At 40.7% G+C, this 15,556-nt stretch overlaps 1 protein-coding gene across 1 annotated transcript; it reads right to left on the bottom strand.

Annotated features, from left to right (window-relative positions):
* Positions 1 to 1,064: 1,064 nt before the first annotated feature.
* Positions 1,065 to 15,187, bottom strand: LOC129845865 (zinc finger protein 180-like). The gene is made up of 2 exons (XM_055913789.1): positions 14,615 to 15,187; positions 1,065 to 3,547 (listed from the first exon to the last, which is right to left on the bottom strand). Exons 1-2 carry the CDS (start codon positions 14,916 to 14,918, stop codon positions 2,391 to 2,393), a joined length of 1,461 nt encoding a protein of 486 aa, XP_055769764.1. The 5' UTR covers positions 14,919 to 15,187; the 3' UTR covers positions 1,065 to 2,390.
* Positions 15,188 to 15,556: the final 369 nt, after the last annotated feature.

Here is a 15,556-nt window from a genome sequence, read left to right as displayed (position 1 = left end):
CCAGACTATGTCAAAGGCCCATCCTGGTAGATCTGAACCTAATGCAGCTTGGAGTGATCAGATGACAGAAGTCACATTTAGGTGCCAGGTGTAACAGGCTGTAGATGCTCCATATCCATTGCTTTGAGTGTTTTATATAATATGACTAAATATGTTAATTTCTGTGTTGCAGGGGCAGTCAAGAAATGGAACGGCAAGGCCACAGAACATGACCACTCCACCATCAGAGCTGTGGGAGACCACCTCAAGCCCCTGGTAGAGCCGGGGGTGGTGTTTACCACTCCACCAGCAGAGCTGTGGGAGACCACCTCAAGCCCCTGGTAGAGCCGGGGGTGGTGTTTACCACTCCACCACAGCTTCAGCAGGCTGGAAAAGTGATACTGTTTTTCATACTAAGATGGACCATCAGTCTGTTGATTGGTCAGTCATTGGATTCATTTGTTGAAATCAAATTTCAGACAAATTTCAGACATGCAACACAATGGCTTCTCAGGAGAAAACAATGAAAATAAACAGGAATATTTAGTACACAAACATACGAGGATAAAAAACAATAATACCAACTTAAAGACTAATGAGCATCCTAAGGAAATGCCATTGATTAAAATATTAAAATATCCAATCCAAAAATATAAGCTTGTTTTTTAGGATGGGCTCTGAAAGTCACTATGGGGGTGTCCACTGAAAGTTGACTAGTAACAACAACTGGGACCTAAAAGACAATCACCATAAGACCCACTAAATCTGCCCAAGAAGAGGCAAACAAAAGAAAAACCCACACCAAACTTAAAGACAGGAAGCAAACCAAAAAGGTGGAGCAACTAAAGGTGTTGACTCTCCACATCTATCAAGACAACTGGAGCACTGGGCCAGACACTCTTAAATAGAACCTGGACCAGCTCAGGTGAAACACCTTCCCACTAACGAGATGGACAAGCCAGCACAGGTGTAACACATACTGACTAACGAGGTGACACCAATCAGTGCGTCCTACGAGCTAATGAGCTATACGTGCTGAAATCCAACCTCAAAACATAAATGGAAAAACCAAAGACTGTAACACCTTAAGAGAAAAAATATATCCTATATTTTTGTTGGACAACAGAAAACAATTTCCATTTCACATTATCAACTACAATGCTTCATGAGCCCAAACAAAACTCATCTCCAATACGGAAAAACGTGCAGTCAAAATAAATTGTGATCCATGGCAACGCACTGGCTAAACGCAAAACACAAATCTTTTTAACTCTTGAGACAATCAGCAACCAAGTTGTCCTTACAACAGACATGTCTGATTTCAAGAGGAAACTCCTGCAATATCCGTAGTAACTTTCCACCTCACTGCGAAGCTTCTCTCTCTTTTCAGAGTTCACTCGTTAGGCATGTTGTTGGATCGGGGGCCCAGTCCCCAATGTCATGCTCTAGTACATTTGGGTTGGCACATCTGAGAACGAACCCTGCTATTCTAAAAGAAGGGCAACAATGTCAATATATTTATACCCGAAAATTGTCAGTTGATTGCATAAATAATTATGATTACTAAAAGTTACATGAATTGTAAACATGAATTACCAAAGCCAAATGTACACCCCTTTGATTATATGTATTGTCAATAATTCACTTAATGGTAAGGCATGGTATAATAAAAAATGTTTGAAAAAAATATTTGATTGCATAGTCTTATTTTCAATGTCTTTTCAATTACATTTTGCTAGGTGGGATAGCCTCAATGTCAAAACACAGTTTTAACGTGTCCAAATCAATAACCAATAAGCAGAAACAGTTTGGGATAAATTGAAAACCTAAACATAACATGTGCTATTTACACAAACATCTGCCACAATAATCATATTTCTTGTATTTTTTTAAACAAGCTCCTTATAAAAACTGCACAAGCACCAAAAACGCTGTTTTGACAAGTAGCAATAAATAACTGATATCGATTAGGGGGGAAATCAGGTTGTACGTGATGTTGGAATGCATTTAAATGTAGGGGTCGCTAAACAAAGGAACGCAACACTTATTTGTCATAACTCATCGATATCATGCTAAAATCATTTATGCGACAGGAGGGAGATGAGGTTGCACGTCCTGTTAAAACTAGCAGCTCAAACACCCACACGGAATCTGGGAATAATGTGTACTTACTAAATCTCATAAATAGTACTCTTCCAATTCAGAGCCTGGATTTCCCCCTGAGGCTAATATCCATATCATGTTGAAATCAATAGAACAGGGGACAAACGTTTAAGGTTCTACATTGTGACATCATTAAAATACTCCTACTACAATGTTAAAACATTCTACATTGTGACATCATTTCACTGATATCATGAAACAACTCCTTCATGTATTTTCTGATGATTAGTCAGAGATCTTTTATCAGATTATCTCTGGTCACAGCTATACATTGGCTCTCCTGTGTGTGTTCTCTTGTGCACTGTCAGATAGCTAGATTGAACAAAACTCTTCCCACATTGATCACAGCTATAAGGTTTCTCTCCTGTGTGTGTTCTCTGGTGCACTGTCAGTTGGCCAGATTGACAAAAACTCTTCCCACATTGATCACAGCTATAAGGTTTCTCTCCTGTGTGTGTTCTCTGGTGTGCAGTCAGCTGGCTAGATTGAATAAAACTCTTACCACATTGATCACAGCTATAAGGTTTCTCTCCTGTGTGTGTTCTCTGGTGTGCAGTCAGCTGGCTAGATTGAATAAAACTCTTCCCACATTGATCACAGCTATAAAGTTTCTCTCCTGTGTGTGTTCTCTGGTGTAATGTCAGATGGCCAGATCTAGTAAAACTCTCCCCACATTGATCACAGCTATATATTTTCTCTCCTGTGTGTGTTCTCTGGTGCACTGTCAGATAGCCAGAAGTATTAAAACTCTTCCCACATTGATCACAGCTATAAGGTTTCTCTCCTGTGTGTGTTCTCTGGTGTAAAGTCAGAGAGCCAGATGTAGTAAATCTCTTCCCACATTGACCACAGCTATAAGGTTTCTCTCCTGTGTGTGTTCTTTTGTGTAAAGTCAGAGAGCCAGATGTAGTAAAACTCTTCCCACATTGATCACAGCTATAAGGTTTCTCTCCTGTGTGTGTTCTCTGGTGCACTGTCAGATAGCCAGATTGACAAAAACTCTTCCCACATTGATCACAGCTATAAGGTTTCTCTCCTGTGTGTGTTCTCTGGTGCACTGTCAGTTGGCTAGATTGACAAAAACTCTTCCCACATTGATCACAGCTATAAGGTTTCTCTCCTGTGTGTGTTCTCTGGTGCACTGTCAGTTGGCTAGATGTAAAAAAACTCTTCCCACATTGAACACAGCTATAAGGTTTCTCTCCTTTGTGTGTTTTCTGATGAATTTTAATGCCTGATGAGGTGAATCTCTTCCCACAGTCAGAGCAGCAGTGAGTTCTCTTCCCTGTGGATCTCTGCAGGTGTTTATTGAGGTGTTCTGATCTGGAGAGACTCTTCTCTGCCTCGTCAGCATCATGAGGTTGTTGAGGCTCCCCAGAGGATCCACGATAGTCCTGTATCTCTCCTGTGCGAAAAACAAAGTCAGATGATTAAAGGCCCACAACAGTGGAAATCCACTGTAAAAGGTGATGCCAACAGCGTAGCCATGATGTTGTACAACAATTGACGTCTGTAGTGAATGTAATGATTATTTGACAATTGTCTTAAAATGAGCAAGAATAGTCATATTTTAGTAGTAACATCGATGATTGTAGGCTAGAAATAAGTTATTCATGTTGTTGAAACTAAGCACTGTGCCAGACGACTTTTGGTCTCCAATATAAGCCCCTTTCTGTGTTTAATAAAATTGCGGCACGAGGGCGATGCACATGCAATTTGGTTGTAGAAACTCCTCCCTGCTAATGAGGAAACCGACAGTTATGGATGTAGTATATCTGTCTGGAGCAAAAATGGTGAGCAAAGATTTCAGTTTTTCACAGTGTATTCTGAATGTGAATGGGGGAAAACTCAGGGGAGTAACCTCTATTTCCAGGTTGATTATGAGTACATTTCACACTACTTTGGATTATAATTGTAAGGCTCGTTTGAATGTCCTGTGTAATATAATGTTTGCTACAGTATTAAGAAATATGTTTAATTATTGAAGAATCGCGTTAATGACTGTATCCATTTGGGTGTTGTCAATAAAGTTATGATTTTTTAAATGTATTTTTAATGACTTTTTCCCCCACCTTTATTTAACCAGATAGGCCAGTTGAGAACAAGTTCTCATTTACAACTGTGACCTGCCAAGATAAAGCAAAGCAGTGCGACAAAAACAACAGAGTTACATACACTTGGGATAAACAAAAGTACAGCCAATAACACAATAGAAAGTCTATATACAGTGTGTGCAAATGGAGTAAGGAGGTAAGGCAATAAATAGGCCATAGTAGAGAAGTAATTACAATTTAGCAAATTAACACTGGAGTGATAGATGTGCAGATGATGATGTGCAAGTAGAGATACTGGTGTGCAAAAGAGCAAAAAAAGTTAATAAAACATGGGGATGAGGTAGGCAATTGGATGGGCTATTTACAGATGGGCTGTGTACAGCTGCAGCGATCGGTAAGCTGCTCAGATAGCTGATGCTTAAAGTTAGTGAGGGAGAGTCTCCAGCTTCAGTGATTTTTGCAATTCGTTCCAGTCATTGGCAGCAGAGAACTGGAAGGAAAGGTGGCCAAAATAGGTGTTGGCTTTGGGGATGACCAGTGAGATATACTTCCTGGAGCACGTGCTACGGGTGGGTGTTGCTATGGTGACCAGTGAGCTGAGTTAAGGCGGAGCTTTACCTAGCAAAGACTTATAGATGACCTGGAGCCAGTGGATTTGGAGACGAATATGTAGCGAGGGCCAGCCGACGAGAGCAGTGGTATATGGGGATATGTTGACAAAACGGATGGCACTGTGATAGACTGCATCCAGTTTGCTGTGTAGAGTGTTAGAGGCTATTTTGAAAATGACATCACTGAAGTCAAGGATCGGTAGGATAGTCAGTTTTACGAGGGTATGTTTGGCAGTGAGTGAAGGAGGCTTTGTTGCAAAATAGGAAGCCAAATCTAGATTTAATTTTGGATTGGAAATGCTTAATATTAGTCTGGAAGGAGAGTTTACAGTCTAGCAAGACACCTAGGTATTTATAGTTGTCCACATATTCTAAAGTGAGAACCGTCCAGAGTAGTCGTGCCCAGAGTGAACTGCCTCCTACTCTGTCCCAGATGCTAATCAATCAATCAAGTTTATTTTATATAGCCCTTCGTACATCAGCTAATATCTCGAAGTGCTGTACAGAAACCCAGCCTAAAACCCCAAACAGCAAGCAATGCAGGTGTAGAAGCACGGTGGCTAGGAAAAACTCCCTAGAAAGACCAAAACCTGGGAAGAAACCTAGAGAGGAACCAGGCTATGAGGGGTGGCCAGTCCTCTTCTGGCTGTGCCGGGTGGAGATTATACAAATACAAAAAGGCACTCGCACATCTGAGCAATCTTATTTGCAGGTGCATGGCATCAATTGAACAAGATGAAGGAAAAGGAAACCGCACACTGCTCTTGATAGTATCACCGATATTTAATAAGCTTACGTATCGGCCACACGGCCTTCGTCAGAGCTTTTGGGATTTTTTTGAAAGTTGCACCCTTATGTAGACCTAGCTCCACCCACATCCGTTCTACACATCGAAGGGGGTTGGAAGCAAAGGAAAATAAATAAGTGCTACCAAATATAACAATGTGCATTTCATAAATCTTACAAAAGTGTATAAATAAGGCGTATTGAACACTTCTGTATAATCTCAATGAGGACATAGCAAGTTCATTAGTCATTGGGTACATCATATGAAAAACGTCAGAATAATCTACAAGAGACACACATTTCATGTTCTAATTCACAGCATAACATACAAAGGCATTTCATCATTAAGTCCTTTTGGAAACAATGTCTGGAGGGTGAAAATCCAAAAACATTCTCTTTTACTCAGAGTATTATTAATATCACCTCCCCTGTCTGATATCTTAACTTTCTCTATGCCACAAAATCTAAAGGTGGAAATGTCATGCTTCATGTCATTGAAATGTACAGCGACTGGATAATCCCTGTCGTTTCTCCTGATTGAACTTTTATGTTCACTAATTCTCTGTTTAAGAGAGCGGGTGGTTTTACCGACATAACAGAGCCCACATGGACATTTAATAATGTAAATAACATGGGTGGTGGAACACGTAATAATGTCATTTATTTGGAACCTTTTTCCTGTGTGTGGGTGACAGAAATATTGACACTTCATCATGTTGTTGCACTGTGCGCATCCTCTGCATTTATAGCTACCATTTGGTAGAGGGCGTAAAAGTGCTTGGCTAATTTTCTTAAGTGGCTGGCAGTTGGCATGAACCAATTTATCGCGTAAATTGCGACCTCTCCTATACACAATACGTGGTGGATATTTAAATTCAGCCGGCAAAGCTGGGTCCGATGATAAAATATGCCAGTGTTTCTTGACCACCTCTCCCACTTTTCGCGAATTCAAAGTATATGTAGTTGTGAACATTACGGAGTGTTCTGTAGCTTTAGCGGGTCTTTTTTGTAGCAGTTCATCTCGTGTTTTTTCCAATGCCAAGTTATGAGCTTCATCCACACATTGTGACGAATAGCCTCTTTTTAGAAACCTCATGCGCATCTCCGCTGCTTTTTCTAGATAATCCTCTGTGGAGTGGCATATACGGCGCAGTCTAAAAAATTGGCTTCTTGGAAGTCCTCTTTTTAATGGCTCAGGGTGGAAGCTGTCACCCTGTAATAGAGTATTTCTGTCCGTTTCTTTTCTATATAGACTTGTAAACAAGGTTCCATTTGATTTCTCAATCCACATATCGAGATAATGAACACGTTTAGTGTCACGTTCAATAGTGAATTTGAGATTAGGGTCAATGTCATTGAGTAGTGCCATAAACTCTGACAGTTCTTCTTCGGTTCCTACCCATATACAAAAAATGTCATCAATATATCGATACCACTTCAGGACTTTATTCAAAAATGGATTCTCGTTTTCATTATTAACAAAACGTTCTTCAAAAAGACCCATATAGAGGTTGGCATAGCTCGGAGCAAATGTAGAGCCCATCGATGTTCCATTCGTTTGGAGGTAGTATTCATCATCAAACCTGAAATAGTTGTACGTCAAAACATATTCAGCCAGCTCTAGAATGAAGTTTGTTGGTGGATATTCATTAATATCTCTGTCTCCCAAATAGTGTGCTAGTGCTGCCAGCCCCCCCACATGGGGAATGCTGGTATAAAGACTCTCGACGTCTAATGTGACCAAAATACAGTCTTCTTTTAAACCCGTTATTGGTGAGATCTTGTTTATGAAGTCTATAGAGTCCTTTACATATGATGGCAATGATTGCACATGAGATTTAATAAAAGAGTCTACAAAGTTTGACAATGGCTCTAGCATTGAGCCTATTCCTGCAACCACTGGTCTGCCTGGATAGTTGCCTTGTTGTGTTTTAGATTTGTGTAATTTCGGTAAAATGTATAAGCATGGACGTATGGCACATTTGCAACAAAGATATTCATATTCAGGTTTTGAGATAAGGTTGTTTAATAGGGCTTGCTCCAAATTAGAGCAAATATCCCTTTGGAACACCTGTGTGGGATCAACACTCAGTTTTCTATAGAAACGTTCATTGCTGAGTTGTCTCTGAATTTCTTCTTTATATTTGTCATAGTCTAAAACAACCACAGCACCACCCTTGTCTGCAGGTTTTATAACCAAAGATGAATCTTTCATTAATTCTTTGAGTGCCAGTTCTTCTGTTCTCGTGAGATTCTTCTGAATATGTTTTGTTTGTCTTGTATATACTGACATGGCTTCTTGTTCGACTAACCTACAATAGGTATTAATCGAGGAGTTGTTAACCATAGGACAGAATTTGCTTTTGGGCTTAAAATGGGTGCCAGTTCCTTGATGTGTTACTAGGCCCGAATCAGTGTTGTGTGAAAACACATGCTTAAGTTTGATCTTGCGAAAGAATTTAAACAGATCTACTTTCGTATCGAATGGTTTATCTGTACATGTAGGTACAAAAGAGAGGCCCTTAGATAAGACTGAGACTTGAGCGTCAGTAAGGTCTTTTTTGGAGAGGTTAATTACCGCATCCCGCTGTAGCTCCGTGTCCACGGCCTGTGTTGTCACCCTCCAGACATTGTTTCCAAAAGGACTTAATGATGAAATGCCTTTGTATGTTATGCTGTGAATTAGAACATGAAATGTGTGTCTCTTGTAGATTATTCTGACGTTTTTCATATGATGTACCCAATGACTAATGAACTTGCTATGTCCTCATTGAGATTATACAGAAGTGTTCAATACGCCTTATTTATACACTTTTGTAAGATTTATGAAATGCACATTGTTATATTTGGTAGCACTTATTTATTTTCCTTTGCTTCCAACCCCCTTCGATGTGTAGAACGGATGTGGGTGGAGCTAGGTCTACATAAGGGTGCAACTTTCAAAAAAATCCCAAAAGCTCTGACGAAGGCCGTGTGGCCGATACGTAAGCTTATTAAATATCGGTGATACTATCAAGAGCAGTGTGCGGTTTCCTTTTCCTTCACCGGGTGGAGATTATAACAGAACATGGCCAAGATGTTCAAAATGTTCATAAGTGACAAGCATGGTCAAATAATAATCAGGAATAAATGTCAGTTGGCTTTTCATAGCCGATCATTAAGAGTTGAAAACAGCAGGTCTGGGACAGGTAGGGGTTCCATAACCGCAGGCAGAACAGTTGAAACTGGAATAGCAGCAAGGCCAGGTGGATACCCCCGGACAGGGCCAAACAGGAAGGATACAACCCCACCCACTTTGCCAAAGCACAGCCCCCGCACCACTAGAGGGATATCTGCATATTATATATGCATATTATTATTAGTATTGGATAGAAAACACTCATATGTCCAAATAGCCACTTGTTGTTAGCGTGTTCAGCCCAGTAATCCATCTTCATGAGGCGCAGGCACTTCGTCCAGACAAAAACACGAGAAGTTCCGTTACAGTCCTTTAGAAACATGTCAAACGATGTATGGAATCAATCTTTAGGATGTTTTTAACATAAAACATCATTAAATGTTCCAACCGGAGAATTTCATTGTCTGAAGAAAAGCACTGGAAGTAGAGGTAACTCTGTCGGGAGCGCGCGTCATGAGACCAAGGCACTCTGCCAGACCACTGACTCAAAGAGGTCTCATGAGCCCCTCCTTTATAGTAGAAGCCTCATTCAAGTTTCTAAAGACGGTTGACATCTAGTGACATCTAGTAGGAAGTGCAACTTTATCCATATCTCAATATGTATTCGGTAAGCCAAGCTTTAAAAAACTACAAACCTCAGATTTCCCACTTCCTGGTTGGATTTGTCTCAGGTTTTCGCCTGCCATATGAGTTCTGTTATACTCACAGATACCATTCAAACAGTTTTAGAAACTTCAGAGTGTTTTCTATCCAATACTAGTAATAATATGCATATATTAGCATCTGGGACAGAGTAGCAGGCAGTTTACTCTGGGCACCTTATTCATCCAAGCTACTCAATACTGCCCTCCTGTCACCAAGAAGTTAAGTGTCCAAAGTGTCCAAAGAAGGGCCAGATGTATACAGAATGGTGTCGTCTGCATAAAGGTGGATCAAGGAATCAACCGCAGCAAGAGCAACATCGTTGATATATACAGAGAAAAGAGTTGGCCCGAGAATTGAACCCTGTGGTACCCCCATAGAGACTGCCAGAAGTCCATACAACAGGCCCTCCGATTTGACACACTGAACTCTGTCTAAGAAGTAGTTGGTGAACCAGGTGAGTCAGTCATTTGAGAAACCAAGGCTGTTGAGTCTGCCGATAAGAATACGGTGATTGACAGAGTCGAAATCCTTGGCCAGGTTGATGAAGACAGCGACACAGTATTGTCTTTTATCAATGGCGGTTATGATATCGTTTAGTACCTTGAGCATGGCTGAGGTGCACCTGTGACCAGCTCGGAAACCGGATTGCACAGCGGAGAAGGTACAGTGGGATTCAAAATGGTCAGTGACCTGTTTGTCAACTTGGCTTTTGAAGACTTTAGAAAGGCAGGGCAGGATGGATATAGGTATGTAACAGTTTGGGTCTAGAGTGTCACCCCCTTTGAAGAGGGGGGTGACGGCAGATAAGAGAGGTTGCATCTCTGGAGGCACCAGTTATGCTAGGTGAGGTCACCGCATGTGTGGAAGGTGGGACAAAAGAGTTCTCTGAGGCATGTTGAGTGGGACTACGGGCTCCGCAGTAAAATAAAACAATGAAAACTACCCTAAACAACAGTATACAAGGCATATTGACAGAGAGACATAACGCGAGGCATAAAGCAATCACAGGTGTTGATTGGGAGAGCTAGCTAAGACAACAACGGGTAAGACAACAGTTAATCAGCTAAGACAACAACAGGTAAAATGGCGATGAATGGGCAGAGAGGGTCAGTTAACTACACACTGGGCCTGAGTTCGAGGCTGGGGCTGACAGATAAACAAAATAAACAAAATGGAGAACCGTGATTAATGAACAGTCCAGCAGGCATCAGCTATGTAGCCAAGTGATCATAGGGTCCAGTGAACAGCAATATATTAACTAGGGAAGCCGTTAGGTAGTCGTTACTACGCTAGCCGGGAGATGCGCCTGGCTCGAGGCTAACTGGTGCTAGCGTCGGGACAGGGGCATTAGCCACTATAGCCACTCCAGTGAGTCCGGTGCAAAGGTCCAGAGCTTACGGCAGGAATCCGGTGATGTAGTGTCTTCTAGTCGTGTTAGTGAAGAGTCTGGGAGACATCAGCTGTGTAGCCGAGTGATCATAGGGTCCACTGAGCAGGCCGGGAGATGGTCCAGAGCTTACGGCAGGAATACGGTGATGTAGTGGAGAAAAACAGTCCGATATGCTCAGGGTTGATATCGCGCAGTGCAGACTGGCAGGTACTATCCAGGCTAAAAGCGGCTGGTGTCTGAGCTAAAAAGGTAAAGGCCTTTAGCAGTGGCTAACAATGACTAAATAGCTAGTAGCTAATTAGCTGGTTAGCTTCTGATGGCTAGCTTCTGATGGAGGTTCTAGCTATAAGGTCAAAAAAAAAATATTAGCAGATCCGTATCATAATGGGTGAGGCGGGTTGCCGTCTTGGATTACAAGATGAGTCTTTGCTAAATCCAATGGTTTTTAACACTCTGAAATGATTTAGTGTTTCTGTGCCCATGAAAACTGTTTTCCCAGCGTAACATAAGGAGCCACTAAATGATACGTAGTTCGAGTGCATTTCAGAATACAAAAAAAACTGTCAGACAGCAAGATCCCGTATTTAAGTTGAAGTTCATCATATGACAAGCGTAACGTTATGACTATAACTACTGTTCCCTGAAGGAGGGAAACTAGGTACAACATACTATCACAAATTCACGCCTCACTGGAAGCCCCGCCTTCCACAGGTGATGAGCGTGAGGTTTGGATTTAATCCTTCAATTTAACACCGCTCTTCACCGACCCAGGAAGGGGTGGGGCCAATTAGGTGTTGTACCTCGTTTCCCTCCTTCAGGGAAGTGTAATTATAATCAAAGTTACACTCCCTTTCAGTTGGTCAACTTCGGTACAACATACTATGGAGAAATACAATAATTCCCCATGCCGAACCAAACGGATACTAAATGAAACGGCCCCTGGCAGATCACCCAGACCTGACCCTGCAAGATGCGTCAGTTTTGTCAATTTATTCATTGTCTTTTGTTTGAAACACTCCTGTCAGTGTTGAGTAAGGACGCACACCTGATTACACATATAGAAGTAGGACTAGTCAACCTGGACTGAGCACAAATGAAGGCCTATAAAAAATGTGCCCATTTGGGGATGTCTGATAGTATTTCTGATTGTCTTAACGCACCACCACTAATGAGTTGTGGAGCTTCTCAACAAAAAAATTATTCAGCTTCTCCAACAAATTTTTTCCTTACCTTAAACAGCAGGTAAAGAAAGTCTTATTAGAATCCATTACGAATGACAATAGTTGCTCAAAGTATTTGTAAATTATTTCCAGCTCTCGCCCTTTCGATAACCACTCAGCATTAAAGGGAAAAATGTAATGCTCTGATCCAGTGGAAATGTTATAAAATACCTGATTACTTCTTATCCTTTGCACAAATAGACGACAGCTGTGTCTGTCCAGAACTCACTGGCACGGGAAACTGAGGGCCCAGAATATTTTATACAATGTTGCAAGTTTCAGCCGACCCAGTTGATAGCTGATAGAATGTTTCAAGTTCATTGTTGACAGGCCATGTGCAGCCAATGTGATTTATAGGATATTTCTTTTTAAAATCGGGATATTTTCTACCTGCAGCCTGCAAATGTTTTTGTTTGTTGGTTTCATGTAGGCTATTTTTACATAGTTGGCAATGGCAATAAAAGTTACTTTTACATTTTTATAATTTTCATTTAGATAGAATGTAGATTAATCACAGATAATGATGTTGAGATAAAGACTATTATAATTATTATTACTATTATAAATTAAATGAAACTGTTCCAGTAAAATGTGAATATGAAAATCCTAACTGGCACCAGATCAGTAGAAATGGTCAGATAAATTGGCACTCCAAATGGAAAAGGTTGCTGACTGCTAGTGTAGCCTATTACCAGAAACTATAGGAGCATAACGACTGCTGGTGTAGCCTATTACCAGAAACTATAGGAGCATAACGACTGCTGGTGTAGCCTATTACCAGAAACTATAGGAGCATAACGACTGCTGGTGTAGCCTATTACCAGAAACTATAGGAGCATAACGACTGCTGGTGTTGTCTATTACCAGAAAATATAGGAGCATAACGACTGCTGGTGTAGCCTATTACCAAAAACTATAGGAGCATAACATCAGAATTTACGAAGGCCAGCAGCAGCGGGAGGAGTAGGCTAAGGAAGAGGTTTTTCTGATGGTTATCTTGTTTCAGAGGGGTGTCATCAATAGCCCATAATGACAAAGTGAAAACAGGTCAAAAACAGAAATAACTTATTTACATAAGTATTCAGACCCTTTGCTATGAGACTCAAAATTGCTTTCAGGTGCATCTTGTTTCCATTAATCATCCTTGAGATGTATCTACAACTTGTTCAGAGTCCACCCGTGGTAAATTAAATTGATTGGATATGATTTGAAAGGCACACACCTGTCTATATAAGGTCCCACAGTTGACAGTGCATGTCAGAGAAAAAACCAAGCAATGAGGTCTAAGGAATTGTCCGTAGAGCTCCAAGACAGGATTATGTCGAAGGACAGATCTGGGGAAGGGTACCACAAAAATTCTGCAGCATTGAAGGTGCCCAAGAACACAGTGACCTCCATCATTTTTAAATGGAATACGCTTCCTAGAGATTGTCACCTGGCCAAACTGAGCGATTGGGGGAGAAGGGCCTTGGTCAGGGAGGTGACCAAAAACCTGATGGTCACTCTGACAGAACTCTAGAGTTCCTCTGTGGAGATGGGAGAACTTTTCAGAAGGACAACCATCTCTGCAGCACTCCAACAATCAGGCCTTTATGGTAGAGTGGCCAGACGGAAACCACTCCTCAGTAAAAGACACATGACAGCCTGCTTGTAGTTTGACAAAAGGAATCCAAAGGATGGATGGAATGGAAAAGGTTGCCGACTGCTGGTGTAGCTTATTACCAGAAACTATAGGAGCATAACATCAGAATTTACGAAGGCCAGCAGCAGCGGGAGGAGGAAGAGTTTCTTTCTGATGGTTAGGCTATCTTGATCTCTGGCTCCCGAGTCATTTGTGTGTCTTAATTATTTAATCAAACAGCGTGCTTAAAGCATCAGACCAGTTCAGTACATATAGTTGATTTAATTAAAACACATGGGGTGTGTCTATATATGGAAAAATACACGTTATAACATTTCTACCAATCGGTTGGTAGAAAGAAAAGACGATTCTTGGTTGACCCAAGACTTTTTTAGTTGGGGCCCTAGTGCATTCATTAAGTTCAGACCGCTTCCCTTTTACACATTTTGTTAAGTTACTTATTATAAATTAGATTTTTTTTAAAGAATTAAATGAGAATGTTAAATGTTTTAGAAATTCTTGAGACTCAATTAAATCAATTAATCATGTTTTGAGGATATACAGTGTTTGTTTATATTTACTGACAAACATTGGAATAAAAAAAGCTCATATTTTGGGTTCTGATGGGGTACGACAGTTGAACTAAGCTCATGAGGCATTTATAAGTGAATTCTTCAAGAAACAATGGGTACATATCATTAATGTATAAGTCCCAAAATGGATGTAACAACTGCTGATTGCCCCTTTAAGACTACATATTGGGCTAATCTAATAGGAGATATTGAGGACTACAGTATTTCAGGTAGTGTCATTGGATGCATTTGATCAATTTTTTATGTTTTGTTGATGGTCCACTCTTGATGTTCTACACGTTACAGTGTAGCTTCAGCCATTCCTACAGAAAAACATTAAAGTGTAGAACCCCTTTACTGCATATTGGTTCAACGACTGCAGAGACGGTACTTACTGGGGTTAAACGGATCTCCAACCTCCTCTTCTTCCTCCAATGTGACAGTAATCTCCTCCTCCTCCTCTTTCACACCAAAAACTGCACCCCCCTCTTTCACTCTGAACGCGTCTTCCTCTTCTTTCACTGAAACGTCTTTCTCTTCTTCTTTCACTGTAACAACCTCATCCTCTACTTCTTGTTTTACTGTGACATCCTCTTCTTCCTTCTCCTCTTTCACGACAATGTTCTGCCCCAGAGCTTCTTTCTCCGTCCAGCAGATCACCTCTTCTTTAACAAGAGGGGAGAAGCTTACTGAGCTCATGGTCGGGGATGTTAGCTAGCTAGCTATCATTAGCGACTAGGCTAGTGCTAACTTAACCAGTCAGCTACTATAGCTGACTAATACAAAATAACGTAATATTAAATTAAATAGGTTAACAAGTAGATACGACCTAAGTGTGTCTTAAACACAGTAGGTAATATACACCGAAAGCGTATAAATAGCTTGAATCTTTCGGCTATGTTGGCTAGCTAGCTACCGAGGTGGTTGACGAGCTGTTTATGAAGAACCGTCCACTAGATTATACGTCACGCTGGCAGCGTCGCCTGAAAGACGCACATCGCCGTCTGCTGACTGGAGTGGGAAACGCAGTTGAGGATCATATTTTATTTTCAGACAAAGATGATTGTAAATGGATTTAATTAAATAATACCATTATATTGAGACATACAAAGACTGCTCCTACATGGTGTAATAATAAATCATGTAGACATAGCTATTATATTGATATTATATTGAATTAAATAATACTATTATATTGAGACATACAAAGACAGGAATGTGTTGATTGATTAGTGCGAATAAAAAATGTTTACCACAGCATATTTAAGGCAGTTTCATTAAGTTATACTACATCTAAATTAGCAGCTAGCTACTGTAGGTATATACTGCTCCTACAT

Source organism: Salvelinus fontinalis, unplaced genomic scaffold, assembly GCF_029448725.1.
Source record: "Salvelinus fontinalis isolate EN_2023a unplaced genomic scaffold, ASM2944872v1 scaffold_0393, whole genome shotgun sequence".
Lineage (NCBI taxonomy): Eukaryota > Metazoa > Chordata > Actinopteri > Salmoniformes > Salmonidae > Salvelinus > Salvelinus fontinalis.
Note: the sequence above shows the minus strand (reverse complement) of the source record. Positions and strands in the feature narration are given on the sequence as shown.

Bases quoted from the DNA above. Each gene is read 5' to 3' on its own strand.
- LOC129845865 (XM_055913789.1), bottom strand. From the start codon at position 14,918: ATGAGCTCAGTAAGCTTCTCCCCTCTTGTTAAAGAAGAGGTGATCTGC. The intron at 3,548-14,614 runs GTAAGTACCGTC...TTTTTCGCACAG, and splicing joins TGGAGATCCGTTTAACCCCA to GAGAGATACAGGACTATCGT.